The 19095-nt window shown below is 47.0% G+C and overlaps 1 protein-coding gene across 5 annotated transcripts in view; it reads left to right on the top strand.

The window, feature by feature from the left end:
- Nucleotides 1-18072, top strand: part of LOC108929814 (rho GTPase-activating protein 6-like) — a 55881-nt gene extending 37809 nt beyond the window's left edge. For all 5 annotated transcript variants that reach the window (XM_018744646.2, XM_018744632.2, XM_018744623.2 and 2 more), the window contains exons 2-13: nt 1664-1823; nt 2363-2434; nt 5875-6131; nt 6974-7169; nt 7616-7671; nt 9243-9393; nt 10350-10498; nt 12709-12888; nt 14150-14247; nt 14860-15098; nt 15213-15293; nt 16863-18072. In XM_018744646.2, coding sequence (XP_018600162.2) covers nt 1685-1823; nt 2363-2434; nt 5875-6131; nt 6974-7169; nt 7616-7671; nt 9243-9393; nt 10350-10498; nt 12709-12888; nt 14150-14247; nt 14860-15098; nt 15213-15293; nt 16863-17428 — 2184 coding nt within the window. In that variant the 5' untranslated portion in view covers nt 1664-1684 and the 3' untranslated portion in view covers nt 17429-18072. The remainder of the gene's footprint in view (nt 1-1663; nt 1824-2362; nt 2435-5874; nt 6132-6973; nt 7170-7615; nt 7672-9242; nt 9394-10349; nt 10499-12708; nt 12889-14149; nt 14248-14859; nt 15099-15212; nt 15294-16862) is intronic.
- The last annotated feature ends 1023 nt before the right edge of the window (nt 18073-19095 follow it).

Genomic DNA, 19095 nt, shown 5'->3' with positions numbered 1-19095 from the left:
AGTGTCTTGGCATCGGACAGTCCGGTGCAGACCGGCTGGCATGTCGCCAGTTGAGCTGCTTAGTGAAGCTACTGAAACACAGACATCCATGAGACCTCACACACCAAGGATGCACGCAATGAATATTGGGAGGTCTTTGATATGAAGCAGTTTGGCTAGAGATGCTGTGCTACAGTGCTGTACCTTGAAAGCATGCAAGCAGAAACACCTCCGGTTAGCAATGACATGTGGGATTGGTCATTACAAACCTGTTACATCAGATCACAAAGACTGCGTCTCATTAAATAACCATTTTATGGTAAAACTAAAGGGCACAAGGGGTTCACATACTTTCAAGCAGCAATTCACATTGTCTGAATTCAATTTTTTTTTTGAAGCTGTTGTCTTTTTTCGCCTTAGTATGACAGATTTAATAAGCGCAACAATGAATAAATGTGTTTGCTAAATCAGACTTGAGAAATGTGAACATTTTTTTTGTTACCTTCTCTTGGCGTGATTTAAATTTACCACCCTCTCTGCGCGCATTGTGTTGTTTAGTGGATTCTCATCACAGAGAAGATCAAATCTGTCTTCACAACTGATGTGGACGACTGCAGATCTGGCCAGGAATCTAACATGCATTCCTTCTGAGCAAACCCTTTATACCTTTTCAGCCTTTAGTATTTGAGATTTGAACAGGACCATTCCCTTTCTAAATGCGTTCCTCAAGATAAGACGTCGGTCTATCCCTCAATCCTGACCTCTTCCTTCATGTTATGGAGATGTTAGGGGCCCTTTGTCATTATTTTCTTAATCCAGACCATCTGCTGACTGCTTGGCATATACTGATATGTAATTCCTGTGCTAAATAAATATGTAAATAGAGGAGTTAATTACTGGAATTAAGTATTTTTAATGAGGGGGACAGACATTGCAGTTGTTATTGGAATTTTGGGAATGAAAAGCACATTTTCAACAGCATTTTACTTTTGTTTTTACTGCCCAGCTTTCCCCTGTTGATATGTTTTTTTTTTTTTTTTTTTTTAATTATGCTTTAGTTGTTTATGTTATGTGATCTGGATGCTTCTACCTGCCTGGGAGTTCATGTGGTGCTTGACATAGTCAGTGCACAGTGAGTGAGGTTTCTCTTCGGTGCCAACTCTCTCCCACGGGAATTCTGGCCACGACTGGCTTGTTTTCTACAGTTTTCTCCACATAAATTCTCTAAAAAGTATCTTTGGGTCTGTGGCTTAAAAAAAGGCACATAAAAGGTAATAAATTGTTAGGCTAAAATAAAGAAAGGAGAAATTTTGGAAGGACAGAGAGGAGGAATGCCAGCGAGTCCCCAGACTCCAGTTGACCTGAGTGTTACTGGTACGATAATGTACGATTCTGTTTGGAGAAAAGCACATTTTCTATTATTGGGACTTCTTAATAGAACATGCTGGGAAATTCTACTAAACACAGTTAGCCGAATAGTTTGAAGAAAGGCTTAATATCAAACTTGTTTTGCAGTTCATCTAACAGGGTTAGTTTGCCACCCACTTGGTCAATGGAAGGAGCTTCGGTTACAGATACGCTGAAAGATCTAGCCGAAGGGATGGCCTCCAAGGAAGAGACTACAAATTGAGGACGCTTAACTGTCACCGTGGCTGATGTGAGCGCAACCCTCCTCTGTGAACAGGGTGACTTCACCTGGAACAGCATGTCCGGGCGGAGCGTCCGTCTGAAACCCGTGGCCATCCAGAGCCTGTCGGAACTGGAGCGAGCTCGCCTTCAGGAGGTGGCCCTCGGCCGCCTGCTCCAGGACTATGACCTGGGCTGTCAGATCACCATCCCCAAAGGTACTGGGGTCCGGTGGCAGCCAGTCAGTGTCTTCCACCCCTCCACCAACAGCTCCTCCGGCACTTACAGCACATGGCATTCGCTGACAGCTTGTCACACCACTCAATGCAAGTGTTACACTCCAGACAACCTTCCACGACAAACTGGGACTTGACAAGTGCAAACCTTAGTCTTTTTTATGCCGAGCTCTTGAGCTCCGCATAACGTGAAGTCATGGGTCTTTGCAATATTAGCACCATTTCTGTGACCTCATTTTTACCGCTTTATTTAATTTGAGAATCTGGGACCAGATGCCAGTATTTTGTCCTTAAATGACTTCAGATAAGTGTCCTCTGGGAGACATGTTTTATGCTGCTCTAAACAACATTTTATTGTTAGTCATAGTTTAAAACTGTGGTTTTAAGGTTGCGTAACTACGAGCAGCTTTCGGTTCTTTTCTTTTACGGATTCGAAATTTGTCAGTGGTTTTTATGGAAGTGCATTGACAGCTGGGCTTCACACGCGGAATATAAATCAAGCTTCTCTTGTTTCTTTCCAGATGGGCACAAACGCAAGAAGTCGCTCAGGCGGAAGCTGGATTCACTATCCAAGGAGAAGAATAAAGACAAAGGTACTTCCAGCCTGATTCTAGTTCTGATTTCTAATTTTATGATCAGAAGAGGTTGGTGAGGACTCAGCTACACTTTAAAATCAGTATTATGTTGTGACATATTGTTACTTAATGTGGGGTGCGGTAGTGCAGCGGGTTTGGCCTGTATCTGCTCTCTGGTCGGTCTGGGGGTTTGAGTCCCGCTTGGGGTACCTTGCGACGGACTGGTGTCCTGTCCTGGGTGTGTTCCCACCCCTCCTGCCCTACGCCCTGTGTTGCCGGGTTAGGCTCTGGCTTGCCGTGACCCTGCTTGGGACAAGCAATTTCAGTCAGTGTGTGTATGCATACTGCTACTTAGGGAGAACCATCATTATGACAAAAAAGAAATGGCAGAAAAAAAGCAACTGATAAACTTTCCTCTAGACCACAAATTATATATAATGAATTCACAAAGGGAGCTCCACAGGGTTTCTGGTTCTCTCTCCAGACTTCCCTTAAACACTGGGAGCTTCACTGGTGTAGTTTTCTCCTCCCCAGGTGTGGTTTATAGTCCCGGAGATGCAGAGCACAGGGTGAGCTCCAGCGATCCACATCTCAACAAAAGGCGCTCCAGCATCTACCTCGGTGTTTTATTTTCCCGAGACCAGTGTTTGTAACATGGGCCAGCAGGTGGTATAACGCTTGAAGCTGCTGCCTTGCACTTGAAGGATTCAGCTTTGAACCCCACCTCCTGCTGTAGTGCCTATAAACACAGCACTATCCCTGAATTGCTCCAGTAAAAGTGAACCAGCTGTATAAATGGGTAAATCGTTATAAGTAGCTTAACGCTGTAATTCAGAGAAAAGCGTCAGCTAAACAAAAAAGTACAGATGATTTTCTCTTTAATAAGGAAGTTCAGATGCCTTGTCATTGCAGTTGGTGCTGCTGCCTTGGAACAGGGAGGTTGCAGCTTTGATTCCTACCTCCACCTATAGCACCCTTGAGCGAGTTACTTACCCTAAATTCTTCCGGTAAAAGATTACCTGGCTGTACAAACAGGTAAATAATTGTTGGTAATTTAACATTGTGAGTTACTTTGGAGAAAAGTGGCAGCTAAATGAGTAAATTACTGTGGCGCGCAGTGCCGAGGGTTTGGATGGGACGAAGAAGGACGCAGAGGCAGCGTTGATCTCGAACATATTATTCAAACACTGGCACACAAGGGAACAATACTCTCAGTCCAAGGACCCCGTTTCCTCCAGAACCTACGCTTCTAGCCAGCCTTCCCAGCCCCCTTAGCACCCCCAGGCTCTCTCTTACCACACTCCCAGACACAGCCACCCCCTCCTTTACCCTAGAAGTGCCCCCACTGGTTGCACACGCTATTTACAAGTTACTCACAATGCAACTATTTACACAAAACATCTTCCCGCCTAAACACAGTAACGCGGGTCGTTACATTACAGATGGAGAATCACACACACTTTGGCTGAAGCCGCTTGTCCCAAACGGGGTTGCGGCGAACCGGAGCCTAACCCGGTAACACAGGGCGTAGGGCAGGAGGGGGGAAGGGACGCACCCAGAACGGAACGCCAGTCCATTGCAAGGCACCCGAAGCAGGACTCGAACCCCCAGACCCACCAGAGAGCAGGTCCTGGTCAAGCCTGCTGCACCACCGCACCCCCTCAGACAGAAACTAGGATGTATAATTAAAAATGTCATGTTCGTGTGTATGCGTAAAGTGTGAGTTTCACCACTAATGTCTCTGCCCTGAACAGAATAAACATTCGAATACCGTTTGCAGTACTGTCATTGCTCTCTTCATAGCGGCCGTCGACAGGCTCCTTGGTCTGTTTCCCAGCAGCTATGCCAGGCTCATTAGGACACGCGTTCTCAGCTGTTTGCCAGCGTACGGAAAATCACAACAGCGACCCGTGTAAAAAAGGCTTCTTGGACAACTGCACTTTCCAACAAAGCGTGTAGGAATGCGAGAGCCACAGCCAAGAATTCAACAAAAACAATTCAAAGAGCCGTCAGGAGCCGAGCGTAGAAACGGCACAGTCCTTTCCCCCCCAACATCTTACGGCACGCAGATTCTGCAGGCCAAATTTCACGCCCTCGAATGTACGTGCGATCTGTTTCTGTACTTCGTATTACAAGACTGAACTGAAAACTAAGCTCGCGGTGCGGTCGGGTTAAGACGGATCTCGGTCACTTCTAGTCAATTAAACATGACCTCTTGACGCTTCTGTGCTCGTGTGGAGATTGTCTGCTTCAGCCTGTCACATTGCGCACTTCGTGTATCTTCTCTTTCGTTTATTTTATTCGGAATGCATGTTTGGCCAGTAGGGGTGCGGTGGCGCAGTGGGTTGGACCACGGTCCTGCTGTCCGGTGGGTCTGGGGTTCGAGTCCCGCTTGGGGTGCCTTGCGACGGACTGGCGTCCCGTCCTAGGTGTGTCCCCTCCCCCTCCGGCCTTACGCCCTGTGTTGCCGGGTAGGCTCCGGTTCCCCGTGACCCCGTATGGGACAAGCGGTTCTGAAAGTGTGTGTGTGTGTGCATGTTTGGCGTTCTATATGCTGTGTATCCGGAGTCTCTTTTTTCTCAGCATCAGCCGTTCTAACCGCTCAGCGATGCGTCCCGGCGAGTTTGTGACGGGCTGTGACTAAAAGTAATATTAACATGACAATACTGAGCTAAACTGCTGCAGCCGTTCAGTTTGCGCCGCATAGCACGTTTAGGGTTTTAATGTCCACCTGCCCATATGGTTTAAAAATAAATTTAAAAATAAATAATGTTGCACGATCTTTTTATGTTGTTGATTTGTCAGCAAAAAAAAAAAAAAAAAAAAAACAGCAGATGCAGTATTGTGATAAAAACTCTCCCACGCACAGGGTGAAGCAATGTGAACACGGTGAAGCCAAGCCCTAAAAATCTAAGGGTTTAATGCCAGCAGACTTGCGGGTGACACGAAGACAGATATGATAATGGTCCTGACAAACTAAGCAACATTTCTTTCAGCTTTGTTGTTCTTGCTTGATAAAAAAAAAGGGGGAGGAGGGTAACATAATAAGATATTAATCCTAAACTTTAACCTGGCTGTTAAATCTCTAAAGAACTGATAGCATCTGTTCAAAGTCTCTGTCCATTGGCTTGAATAGTATAACACAATCAGTTTTCTTTTTAGCATTATGGAATTCGTCAAATGTGTGATGAGTTGATTAAATACGATGAGGAAGGCTCTCTTCCATCCGTACATGAAACCATTAAGCCATAAACTAATTGTGGCTCATTTGTCTCTTTTGCCCTCTAAGCCATAATGTCTGCAGTTATGAAGAAGGTTGGTCATGCGGTGGTTGTACTTCCTCTTCCACGCTGATATATTTGGACACAATGTAACCCATGTGTGTAAAACGAAAAGAATGTTATAAGGATGATGGTGGCATCTCCTCTTCCTTCCTGTTCCGCATCTCTGTCCCGCAGAGTTCATCCCCCAGGCTTTCGGCATGCCGTTGTCGCAGGTGATCGCCAACGACCGCGCCATCAAGCAGCGGCTGGAGTCGGCCAGGGAAGGGCACAGGGACGCGAGCGACCTGGTCTCCTCCATCCTGCAGTTTGCCACCAAGCGCTCCAACAAGGAGCTGTCCAGCAGCAACTCGTCCCTCAGCTCGACCTCAGAGACGCCCAACGAGGTGACCTCACCCAACACGCCCGAAGTAGCCCCGCGGGCCCGGAGACGGGTAGGACATCGTCCTAACTCCAGCTGCATAGTTATGGTCTTTCTGCCTATTGCTGTGCTTTAATATTTCATATCTTCACGTCTTTTGTACTTAGGCTCGGTAATGGAAAAGGCACTTATATTTTCTGTCAAGAGAAATGCTTTGCCTGGCTTTCATTCAGGACAAAAAACCATCCCAGAGCACATTTTAAAGTGGCATAACTGAAGATTTTGCTCTGGCGAAACTGCGCTGTAGAAGGATGTTACAGCGAAAAGCGAAGAGGTTATATAGGGCAATTTGCATCAGGTCGGCACCAATGGGGAGCGTCTCTTTACACCCACAGAGCCCTCAGCAGGGCAGTGGAAGTAGGAACAGCAGTACACCGGCTCCTCAGCTTTACCAGCACGATTGGGAATAGAAGTCTATTCACGATTGTTTAGCTCATAAATGACAAATATGCTACGTTCTGTAAAAGTCTTGGATAAAGCTGTAATACTACATTGCATTTGTATTTATTTCTTTATAGTTGTTCATTTAACAGACACGGTTTTCTCAAGTGACCTACAGCTCAGAGTAAACAGAAGCACAATTCGCAGCAGACAAAGAGCTTTAGAAACACGGGTGCGATTGTCAAAGCGCGATGAGGTCTGTCCGATGCCGCAGTTTCTGCTGGCGCACAATGCGCGAGTATCTACCTCTAAAAATGAGTGTGTTGCAGTTTTAAAAAATTAAAAATGAAGGTGAATAAAATATTAATAAAAATCAGGAGAAAAAACTGTACCTTTGAAATATCGTTACTCAAATGTTCAGAGCCAGCGAATGATGCCCTTATGCTTATGCTGTCCTTGGGATGTATCGTACAGGGCGCCGTGTCTGTGGACTCCATCACTGATCTGGATGACAATCATTCCCGCCTTCTGGAGGCGCTGCAGCTCTCGCTGCCGGCAGAGGCGCCGAGCAAGAAGGAGAAACAGCGGGACAAGAAGCTTAGCCTGAACCCCATTTACAGACAGGTGCCCCGGCTGGTGGACAGCTGCTGTCAGCACCTGGAGAAGTACGGTAGGTGGGATGGTGTCTGGTCACATGTGAGCCGTGCAGGAGGTGCAGGAGCGTATGGTGATGACAGCTCAAGGGTTAGTGCACAAGTCCTGGAACGGTGTGAGCAGTGCACATTGTGAACCTTCAATTAACCTTTATTCATTTACCTGACGCTCTCCTCCAAAGCGACAGAATTATATATCCATTTATGCAGCTGGATATTTTAAGTGGAGCAGTTTAGGGTACGTACGTTGCTCAAGGGTATTACAGCTGGAGATGGGATTGGAAAGTGCTACGTTTGGGTCGAAAGGCAGCAGCTCCGACCGCAACGCTACCAGCTGTCCCTTCACTTTAAAATTCAATGATGAGATTCACGGTGGCCATGGTTCATTCCACTACTATGTACAGTAGTAGTGATTTAATTCCTCAATTCACACAAATTGATCTTATTCTCTTATTTCACACAGGTCTCCAAACAGTTGGAATTTTCCGAGTTGGGAGCTCTAAGAAGAGAGTACGTCAGGTAAGCCTACCAAAAAAAAAAAGACATGTGTGCGTGTGTCTCTCTCTCTCTCTAGTATATATACTATACTTGTATTATATATATAGGATTAGGATTGACAGTGCAGCTCGCTTAGAAATTACTTTATGTTTTGCTGACTTGTTTTTTTTTAATTATAACTGAAATGTGTCCCAAGGGGGTGTGGTGGCGCAGCGGGCTTGGCTGGGTCCTGCTCTTTGGGGGGTCTGGGGTTCAAGTCCCGCTTGGGGTTCCTTGTGATGGACTGGTGTCCCGTCCTGGGTGTGTCCCCTCCCCCTCCAGCCTTGCGCCCTGTGTTGCCGGGTTAGGCTCCAGGTTTACCGCGACCCCCACTCGGGACAAGCAGCTTCAGCCAATGCGTGTGTGAAATGTGGCCGCCCGTCACAGTACTTCCCATTTGCATTTATTTATCACAGAGATGTTTTTTAACCAAAATGATATACAATCATCATTCACTAGTATTTAGCCAACATCTTTGCTCCAGGTGTCTTACAGCGTTAGACACTCTACACCAAATATATACACATACACACACTACAGGCACCAGATCCAAACACAGAGCCCAGGAACGGCGAGGCATCCATGCAGACCACTAAGTCACCCTGTTTTTCTATTTACAAGTACTCTATGTGTTCCTACATCATACACATAGTATAATGTTTATTATGTGTATCATGTGTACTTGTATACGTGTGTAATGTGCAACTGTTATTAAAGGATGTGCTTCTTCCAAGACTAGCAATATGAACCAGAAGAGGGAAACAAGTCCTCTGTGAAATGCTGCTCTTGTATGTCTGTATTATTATTTATTCTTTAGAAGAATGCAACCCCCGAAAATAATGAATATATGACCTGGACATAAATCACAGACTATTATTGTGTCCTAGTTTGTAATGGATTAAATGCGCTTGACAGCGAACCCTAAGCCTGAATTCTTGCTTTATCTGGATCCAGACATTATGCTTTACTCAAATTCAAACAAGTTATAGCAAGGCTGCGTAAAATGTAATCGCATTTATTATAATTATCCAACACACCTTGTTCTTTGTGCTGTAGGAAGTTGTGAAATGTGGTTATTATATGCAGCCAAAATACATCTGAAAGTAAAATAATGGTCTGGCCTATCAGACAAAGTAAGGTAATACTCTGTATATATTGTGTGTGCCAAGGAGTCATTTTGAGGGAGTATCCTGTAACGCGGTCAGGAAGAGCGCAAAGCACTTAAAGAACAGGAGCCATAAAGAACACGGACTTGGTTCTGTTCTCTGAAAGCTCCTTTCATCTGCTGCCATCGGGGAAGGTTCTCTACCGGGATTCGGCACTGTAGCGTATTCAGCCTAGGCTTCGCCGATCATGAGCACTTCGCCAACGTGGCCCGGTTGTAGAAAAATTTGGATTGACGCATTTTGCTCCCTGTCTTTGGCCTCCTGAGGAAGGCAAAACGTTCAGCATTGGTCCCTTGGGGCGAACGAGTCTACGAGCCGCACGATGTCGTCGTCATGGCTGCATCTCCTCGATGAGCACGCGCGGAGTAACGCTTTTGTCCTACTCAGCTCCGGGAGGAGTTCGACCGCGGCGCTGACGTCCGGCTCGATGAGGAACACAGCGTCCATGACGTGGCGGCTCTTCTCAAGGAGTTCCTGAGGGACATGCCCGACCCGCTGCTCACCAGGGAGCTGTACGCGGCCTTCGTCAGTACCATGTGTGAGCACCCTGCCTGGCTGGCGCGTTATCGCATAGCCATATTTAACACCTTCTCTGATTACTGTTATCCACCCACAGTTTGAACAGTTACACTTTTGATATTTCAGCATATTTTCCATTCATATTTTTCCCATGCCACTGATATCGCATGATCTTTCATAACTAGTTCTATTTGTAATATGCATGAGCTCAATAGGCAGCTGGTAGTCTAGTGGTTAGAGCCGCTGCCTTTGGACCCAGAGGTCACAGGCTTAATTCCCACCTCCAGCTGTAGTACCCTTAAGTAAGGTACTTACCCTCAGTTGTTCCAGGTAAAAATTAGTCAGTTCTGTGAATGAGGAAGTTAGTGTTGCTTTGCAGAGAAGTGACAGCTAAGTGAAATTTTGCAGCTAAAAAATGTATTGTCCAAGGTGAAAAAATTATTAACCTGCCCATAGATGACCACACACATTATCTGAAGCCGCTTGTCCCATGTGGGGTCGCGGGGAGCCGGAGCCTAACCCGGCAACACAGGGCGTAAGGCTGGAGGGGGAGGAGACACACCCAGGGCGGGACGCCAATCCGTCGCAAGGCACCCGAAGCGGGACGCAAACCCCAGACCCACCGGAGAGCAGAACCCGGTCAAACCCACTGCACCACCGTGGCCCCCCCCCCCGCAGATGACTATTTCACGAAAATAATTACGGCCTGAGTAGTCATTTCTCTCACCTTACCATTTGTCAGCAGTCGTGGTGTGAAATGCAGACTGGCGATTTTGCCGACCTGAACGACAGGTTTGACGCACACCCCCCGTCGCAGCAGGTCCCGTGAACGTGTCGGCCGTCGACTCGTCGGCGCTCTTGTCGGCCACACATCAGTGGATGAGAGCCAAGCGTGGAATCTGGGAGTCTCGTGGGCGCGTGATGCGCAGCGCTGATCTGTGTTATCGGGGTGTGTCCCCGGTTTACGTCCCGCAGCGCTGAGTCACGAGGAGCAACATGGTGTCTTGCAGCTGCTCATCTACCTGCTGCCGCCCTGCAACAGCGACACGCTCCAGCGGCTGCTGCGATTCTTGTCAACGGTGGCCGCCCATGCCCCCGACGCCCAGGGCAAGGACGGCCAAGAGGTGAGGCGCTCCGCTCTGACTCGGACACGGCAGTCGGGGACAGCAGGACAGCAGGGGGTTAACTCTGCTGCCTTTGGACTGGGAGACTGCAGGTTTCAATCCTCCTTCTAGTGTACGATAGAGTGGCACAGCAAGTTGTGCTGCTCTCTCACAATGCTTGGGTGGTACAAGAGGATGTGGGTTCGGTCCCTACTCTGTCTGTGTGGAATTTCCATGTTTTTCCCGTGTCTGCATGGGGTTCCTCTGGGTGCTCTGGTTTCCTCCCACAGTCCAAAGACATACTGTCCAGATAAACTGGTGACTCTAAGTTACACATAATGTGTGAGTGATAGAGAGAGAGTGTGTTCTGCTGGTGTACGGATGAGTGGCCCATTGTAAGTAGTGTATCTAGCAGTGTAAGTCACCGCAGTGGATAATGTGTGGGCTGGTAACACTACATAATGTTCATTAGATGTTTCTTTGGAGAAAAGCATCTGGTAAATGAAGTGACGTAAACGTAGCACCCTTAATCGAGGTACGGACCTTAAATTGTTCCAGCGAAAGTTACCCTGATGGGTATGATACCCTGATCGTACGATTTGAAAGCTGCTTTGGACAAAAGTATAAAGTAAAGGAATAAATGCAAACCAGTGGTTTACAAATTGGGATATTTTAAATCTTACTACTTGTGTATCAAGAATTTCTCTCCACTTTTCCCTGCAGACTTTCTGTGAACCTTCAAAAAATGCAGAAAAATGTTTTACTTGCGGTTTATCGCTTTCAAGTTTTTAAGAATACCTAAACCTTCACCTCTTGAATACGTTCAGATTCTGTGTCTACCTTCATTGCTTTCAAGAAGTTAATTTCAATGCCCTGTAGTTTCGCAAGTCCTTATGTGGATGGTACCGTGAGCTGGGAGCCAAGTTCAATGGCGTGATAGCGGCGTGACCTTCCGAACCTACAGTATTTTTGGATGGTTTAATGTGTCTTATTTATGAGAAGAAGGCTGCAGAGACATCTGCAGTTGTGGCATTTATGTCAAAATACAGCATTATCCTTCAATGCTCACATCCTCTAATCGGACCTGGGGAGAGCGAGGTGCAAACGGGTCACGGCTTTCCTGGTGAGAGAAGGTGTCGGACTCGGCCCGTTCCTCTGGAGGAGAGACCTGTGGAATCGCAGAGCGTTTTCTCACGCGGCTCTCCGCCTCTGATTTGGCTCGCCTGCCCCGTGGAAGGTGGAAACACCATCAATGCCTAAATTGGTCAATTTCACGGTTGGGGAAAGAAGGGATCGACATTTTGAGCGCACAGCAGCCGCTCTTTGCGGAGCCTGCCGGCGGACCAAAGAAACGGCCCTTTCCTCTGCAGGGACTTCATCCTGTTTACACTGGATGCAAGATGCTGAGTTTTTTTAGGAAAGGCTGTTTACGGTGAACTTTGTTGCTCTTCGATAGATTTCAGCCCTTCAAAGTGTAGCACTGTTGTATTGTGGATACTTTGTGTCACTAGTTTTAGCAATGTCTCAAACGTAGCGTTGTGTGTTATTGAAAATAATTTCTTTGTAATTAATGTATTGCGACACTTGAGGTGTGTTTTATTAAAGCTGTAGAAGTAGGGGGCTGTAGGTGGCCTTTTTTCACTGGAACCACCTTCATCTTGACCCTACAGAGCATAAGATTTAAGCAGTGCACTGGAAGGCCTGCTGTCTACACTTGAAGTCTTGGACACTTGGAGTCTCTTGGCAGCCCTCTACACTTACAATTTAATTAATTTACATTCATGGATTTAACAGGCGCCTTTATGGAGACACTGGGTTTATTGGGGCTAGATCATTTGGTACGGAGCAGGTAGACAACAGGAGATGGTTTTGGACTAATTTACAAAGCCGTCAGGAGATTGGATGAGAAATGGGTCCAAAAGAGCTGGGTTCTGAGACCTTTCTTGAATGCTAGGAAGGATTCAGCAGCTCTGAGGGGAAGAGGAAGTTTGTTTTACCAAAACAGGGGCAAAACCGAGAACCAAAGGAATTTCAATCAAACTTTTGATTGCAAGATCAATAAATAAGAGTGCTCTGCTGAGGCAGTCCAACTGAGTAAATCCTCCAAAGAGAGTGGGCTTAGGTGTGGCCTGTTTCTTCTGGCAGTGCTTCCACTGTGTTATTCCACACTCCTGCCGTGGCTTCCTCGGGTTCAAGGGCTCGCTAAATGTAAACATTCTCTTGGGCTCCAGGTCACAGGGAACAAGATGACATCTCTGAACTTGGCCACCATCTTCGGGCCCAACCTCCTGCACAAGACAAAGATCTCCGACAAAGAGTTCTCGGTGCAGAGCTCAGCTCGGGCAGAAGAGAGCACGGCCATCATCGGCGTCGTCCAGAAGATGATTGCCGAATGCGAGGACCTCTTTCTGGTGAGTAGGAGCTACAGCAAGCGTGAGCAACACCAAAGCGTATCTGTCCGTTTTTACTGTAACTGAGCCAAATGTTAAGGACCTTCTCCTCCATATCTCTTGGTTATCTTTCAAAAAAATATTTTCTGTGGAATCGTGCAGCCAAATCTTTCCTTTTACATTGAAGACCAAAACATGAGCCTCAAAACTGTGTCTAATCTATCGGCGGAACCGCATTCTTCATACAATGTGATTCCAAAGAAGGAAATGTAGGATGCTTGCGGGCGTGCTCTCTGCTCGTCTCGCCAGTGCCACGCACTTGCGGAGGTTTTGCGCTCCTAATATGAGAGCTTAACGAACAGCTCCTCCGATCTGCAGAATGTAAACAACTCCAGTAAGTACGCGGGAGGTTCGGAAAGTGCCGTCTTTCGGCAAAGCCTCGCTGGAGGCGGTGGGAGGGGGAGGGAATATGCACCGGTGACAGAAAGACGTTGGAGCTGATCCTGTTTTTAACCATTTCGCATCCCCGGGTCTAAAACACACGGGCCGCTTTGCTGGATTAATTGATTTATTTTGATTAATTGAATTCAATTTTTTTTAAAATTAATTGATTAATTGAATTAATTGATTTCGGATACCGGGATCCTGGGTCTCTGAGCGAAGCTCTTCACACGTACTGTTTCAACGAAAGCAAGTCAAGTTGCCTATAATCTAATGTCCATTTCGTGTTCTTCTCTTGGCTGTATTCCATTTAAACACCATGGTGGATGAAAATTATTTGTATTTTAACCACGTCGTAAACAGATACAAGTACGTACAGAGTCCAGCAGCATTTGCTTCCCATTTTTGCTTAATCTTGCTGAACATTCGTGATGCTGCTATGTAGTGTACTGCTCTTCGTGGAGTATTGGATATATTTTGCAGTGAAGCACTTTTAGAAGGGGGTGCGGTGGCGCAGTGGTTTGGTCCTGGTCCTAGTCTTGCTCTTCAGTGGGTTTGGGTGCCTTGCGATGGACTGGCGTCCCGTCCTGGGTGTGTCCCCTCCCCCTCCGGCCTTACGCCCTGTGTGCCAGGTTAGGCTCCGGTTCCCCGTGTTCCACATGGGGCGAGCGGCTCGGACGGAGGGAAGCACTTCTGTCACCACAGAGATGTGGACCGATGTTCGAAGTCTGACTGACGGCTGTTAAGGATCAAGACACACAATAAAGTGGATCTCAGTGTCATAAGTGCTCCGTGGGGTTCATGTGTGACTGCTTACCTTTGCTCTTGGCCACCCATTCAGGTGCCCCCTGACCTACAGAACGAGGTGCTGATGAGCCTTCTGGAGACAGACCCCGATGTGGTGGACTACCTTTTGCGGAGGAAGGCCTCGCAGTGGTCGTGAGTGTTGTCCTTAACAAAATGTTGTGTCGCCCCCTGGAGGTGAAGCTAGTGAAGCATCCTAAGGCACGGTGGCACTATTATTGCTATTCATCATGGGCATGATGAGTATGGGTAGCCTGGTGGCACTGTTGCTTCATAGCTCCCGAGCTGTTTGGACATAGGTTCGAGTCCAACTCGGGTCTGTGGATTTTGCTTGTTCTCCCTGTGTCTGCGTGAGTTTCCTCTGGGTGCTCTGGTTTCCTCCCATAGTTCAAAGACCATTTAGGGCTTCCTCCTTGTACTCAAAAAACTCCGGTTCAAATCGCACCCGTTGCTGTACTACCCTTGATCAAGGTACTTACCCTGAATTGATACTGTAAAAATTACCCAGCTGTATGAATGGGTAAAATCATTCCAAGAACCTTCACACTGCAAGTCGCTTTGGAGAAATACATCAACTCAATGAATAAATAAAATAGTTCTAAGAAGCCAATAACAGAAATAACAATAATAATATCTGCTTTTCTGCTGAAGAATCACAGTGGATGAGGCTGGATTAGTTTTGCAGTGTTTGTTTTAGATAAATACCATATTTGAGATCTTAAACGCAGTCACAACCTTCTCCTGCAGGAACACAGACATGACCCGGTCTGATGACCGCATCTCCCTGGATGAGCGCCACTTCTCCAGCGACTCCAACAAGGCCTCCAGCGGTGACGTCTCGCCTTACGACAACAACTCCCCGGTGCTGCCGGACCGTCTGCTGCCTCAGCCGGAGAAGGTCCCCCGTGTCCCCGAGCAGAGCGCCCTTGTGGGGGACAACAGGGGCCGATGCAGAGAGCCCTGGTCCCCCCAGTCGAGCTCCAGAGGTAAGTTTTTCGCATCTGAGAACATGGAGACATTCGCATGAGAAAAGGTCAAAATGACAGCAGAGACGTCCAACCATGTCTAAGGCTCATTCTGTTGTGCTCTGGTCTTGTTAGAGACGACCGACAGACACACGCAGCTGTGGGGGGCCTGGCACGCCACGCTGAAGTCGGGGCTACAGGATCAGTCACACACCGGTAATTTTGTTAAAAACACATCAGTTCTGGTGTACCAGATCATCACTCACCGGGGACCTGTAACGTTGCAGGCAGGGACACCCTTGGGCCGGTTGAACCCGTACATCCCTGTGGGGCCCCTCACCAGGACTGCCTCGTCCAGCTTTGAAAAATACAGAATGCCGCATGTAAAAGGTCGAGGGGTGGGGGTGGGGGTTGAGGGCTATCCGTTGGGGGAAAGGAGCTTTTCCGTATTAAAACTGAAATAAAATTAAAACGAAAAAATCATCTGAGGTCAAACATGCCCTAGGAGAGACTCAACAGCCCAACATTATTATCCACAGCAAAACACTTGACAAAATTTTGAGTTTGCAGAACAGAAAGCAGACATTTTTTATAAGTACATCTGTAGTTTTGTTGGAAACCGCTTTACCCCGAGCAGGGTCGCAGCAACCCGCAGCCTAACCCGGCAACGCAGGGCGCAAGGCTGGAGGGGATGCCAGTCCGCTGCGAAGCAACCCGAAGCGGGACTCAAACCCCAGACGCGCCACACAGCGGGCACTGGCCCACCGCATTCCCCTCAAAATATGATAATATATGTATTGTTTTTATTACACCATAAAAGGATACTATTACCCGCAATATATGTACGTTCATTCGTTCAACTGACGCATTTCTCCAAAGCGACTTACCGTGTTAACGTACTTATAACTATTTACCATTTACACAGCTGGGTAATTTTACTAGAGTCATTTAGGGTAAGTACTTTGCCCAAGGGTAATATAATGCCAAATAATCCCTCTACAATTGTTTTCTAGAGTCAGCTGGTAGTATAGCAGTCAGTGCTGTTGCTTCTGGTCCTGGAAGTTGAATGTTCAATCCCATCCTCTGGCTCTAGTACCCTCGAGCAAGGTGTTTATCCTAAATGGCTCCACTGAGAACTTATGCAGCTATACAGATGGGTAAATAACTTGAGGTAGAAGAACACTGTAAGTTGTTTTGGAGGAAAGTGTCAGCTAAATGAATAAATGTGAATGTAAGGGTACAACAGCTGGAGGTGAGCATCGAACCCATGACCTTTAGGTTCAAAGGCAGCAGCTCTAAGCCCTACACTACTACATATTAGTACATTATACATTCCTGATACTGAACTGGAAATAATCCAGGAGGATTTTTAAGTCAATAAGGCCCTAACAAAATGGTCAACACTGGATCACCCCCTCGGTTACTTAGGATGGCCCTGATTACAGGTGTACAGGTCCATCATTAATGTAAGAGACTCCCATGTGCAATAATACAGATAGACCTAGCACACACACGCACACACACACACACACACACACACACACACACACACACACACGCTGTCTGAAACTGCTTGTTCCAAGCGGGGTCGTGGCGAGCTGGAGCCTAACCCGGTAGCACAGGGCGCAAGGCTGGAGGGGGAGGGGACCCTGGTAAATATGAATGTTTATTGGACGGTTATGACGTCACAATGGAGGAATACTCAGGAGCTCCTGAAGGTTAACGTTCGAAACTTCTGTTCGATTTAAGAAAGCTGTAGAACACTGGGGTGTGCTGTTTTCTCAGGCTCTTGTGGAAACCTGTCCAGGTGTGGCACCCAGGGCTCGGGGGAGGGGCTGGACAATCACCTCGGGAAAAGGAAGGTGAAGCCGCACCCCCTAAGCCACACCTCCACGCCCCCGGCCTCATGCTCCAACAAAATTTGTCAGGGCGAGGAGGGGCAGCGGCGGCCCCGCCAGAGCCTGGATTCCCTTGCCGTCCGACCGGAGGGAGGGTCAGCGTCCACGGAGGACCCGCGCCCTGGCCCCCCCTACAGGTTCGCAACGGCGGACAGAATCGACAACCGGCCTCCCCCTCCCTACCCGGGCCCTCCTCGGACCTCCCTCTCCACCCCTCCCCCACCTCCCGCGTACCGGCCGATGTCGCCTGCGTCACCGAGGCTCAAGTGTGCTCTGCAGCGGCCGCGAGGAAGTTCTGACCCCCAGAGACTCCGCCCCCTTTCTCCCGCAAAATCCACGGACACCGTGAGCCCCTCCAGCCTGAACTGGCAGGACTGGCAGAGGGAGAGGTGGCAGATCTGGCAGCTCCTATCTTCAGACAGCTCGGACGCCCTACCCGAAACGCTGGTCTGACCCGTGCGCCACGGCGCCCTCTCGTGGTGGGATGTAACATACTTACACGTTCGTGTTGGTGTCTCCACATCCTGTTGTTTAGCTATTTTATTAATGTATTTTTTTTTTTACTAAAAATATCCTTTTCTATGAGGGATACCTCAAAAGAATCACAGTGTTTTGTCCTTGAGTACCATGAAAGTTTTCAAAAGTTTGGTCACAGTGGTAAAGTTGGAAGTTTACCTTGATGAAAACACGTTTTTCTATTACTTATGTAACCACAACGTTCTGAGTTGAAGAGGGGGGGCTAACAAAGTGAAATTATTAAGTATTAGGAATGATGGGACCAAGAGTTTCTTTCCTGTAACAGTTAAAATGTCGTTACACAGTTGCACTAGTACACTGACGTTCATAATTAAAATTAACCAGCATCATACAAAATCTTCCGCACAATTCGGATACTTAAATGTACCGGCAGTTATTTTGATTTAGGAGGAACACGGACCACTGAGTTTTACATCTGCCTTAAGGTCACGTTTCCCAAGTGCCAGCAGCTTTTTTATTCCTACCGTTCCTTTCGATGATATAAGGAAATTGTGTTTTTGCCGTTTTATTTATTTTAAATATTTATTTTGTCGGTCGTTTATAGTTGGAGGATAGAATCACACGAGAGTAAAACTTTTTTTTTTTTTTTTGTTTTTTTAAATCTTATTGGTGTATTGAACACCAACCTCTGTCATATTCACAATTAAAATATTACAAAGGTTGGACCCTTTTTATTATCAATCTTTAAAGTTTACTTTAAAAACGTTTTCTTTTCATTAATATCTGTTGCATTTTAAGACTTATGATATACAAGTTATGTACCCCCAGATATTTAAGGTATGTTTTGTTCTACAATAACTGACCTGTTTTAAGCCATTATTTTAGCCCATAACTTTGAACAAAAAACTAAAAAAAACTACTATCTGTTACTAAGGCTTGCTTACTTATTTTCAGACTGAAAACCATTTATTTGAAGAGGTCAGGAGTGCTTCTTGAAGGGTGAAGGAGACGCAGGAAATGTATGTACTGGCGTGTTGAAGTAAACATATGCACTTTCCTTAACTGCTAGTCCAAGTCAGGGTGGCGGCAGTCTGGAGCCTATCCTGGAGCACAGGGTGCAAGGTCAAGCAGGGTACACCTCGGGTGGGACGCCAGTCCATCGCGGCGTAGCCACTCACACTCAGTCACACACGCAGGCAGACGCAACGTACAGCGTGGTCGCCAGTTAACCTGAAACAAATGTCTTTGGACTGTGGGTGGAAACCAGAGCACTCAGAGGAAACCCAAACTCCACAAAGTCTGCACTGGGTTGAGACCTCCATCAGGGCAGCCCAGAAAGCGTGAAGCAGCTACGCTACAGTGCCAGCCTCACTGCCGCAACGTGTGCATGTTAAACTCCGCATTCTGTCGTTCTCCCTCTGAACACTGCAGTCGCACTTCTCTGAACTTTAGTGTGACTCCTGTGCAGTAAAAAAATTGCAGACCATATAATTTTGTTTAAAACAAAACCCTAAAAATACCTCAGTGGAAAGTGAGAATGTGATCACACGCAAAATCCAGAAGAATTGTTTATTCTAAAGCATTTTCAATATAGCTCAATACATTATGTACCCCTCGGCAAAAGTTGTCACCAGTGATGCTTA

This window comes from Scleropages formosus, chromosome 12 (genome assembly GCF_900964775.1).
Source record: "Scleropages formosus chromosome 12, fSclFor1.1, whole genome shotgun sequence".
In the NCBI taxonomy this organism is placed as follows: Eukaryota; Metazoa; Chordata; class Actinopteri; order Osteoglossiformes; family Osteoglossidae; genus Scleropages; species Scleropages formosus.
This window is presented reverse-complemented; position numbering and strand designations above follow the sequence as displayed.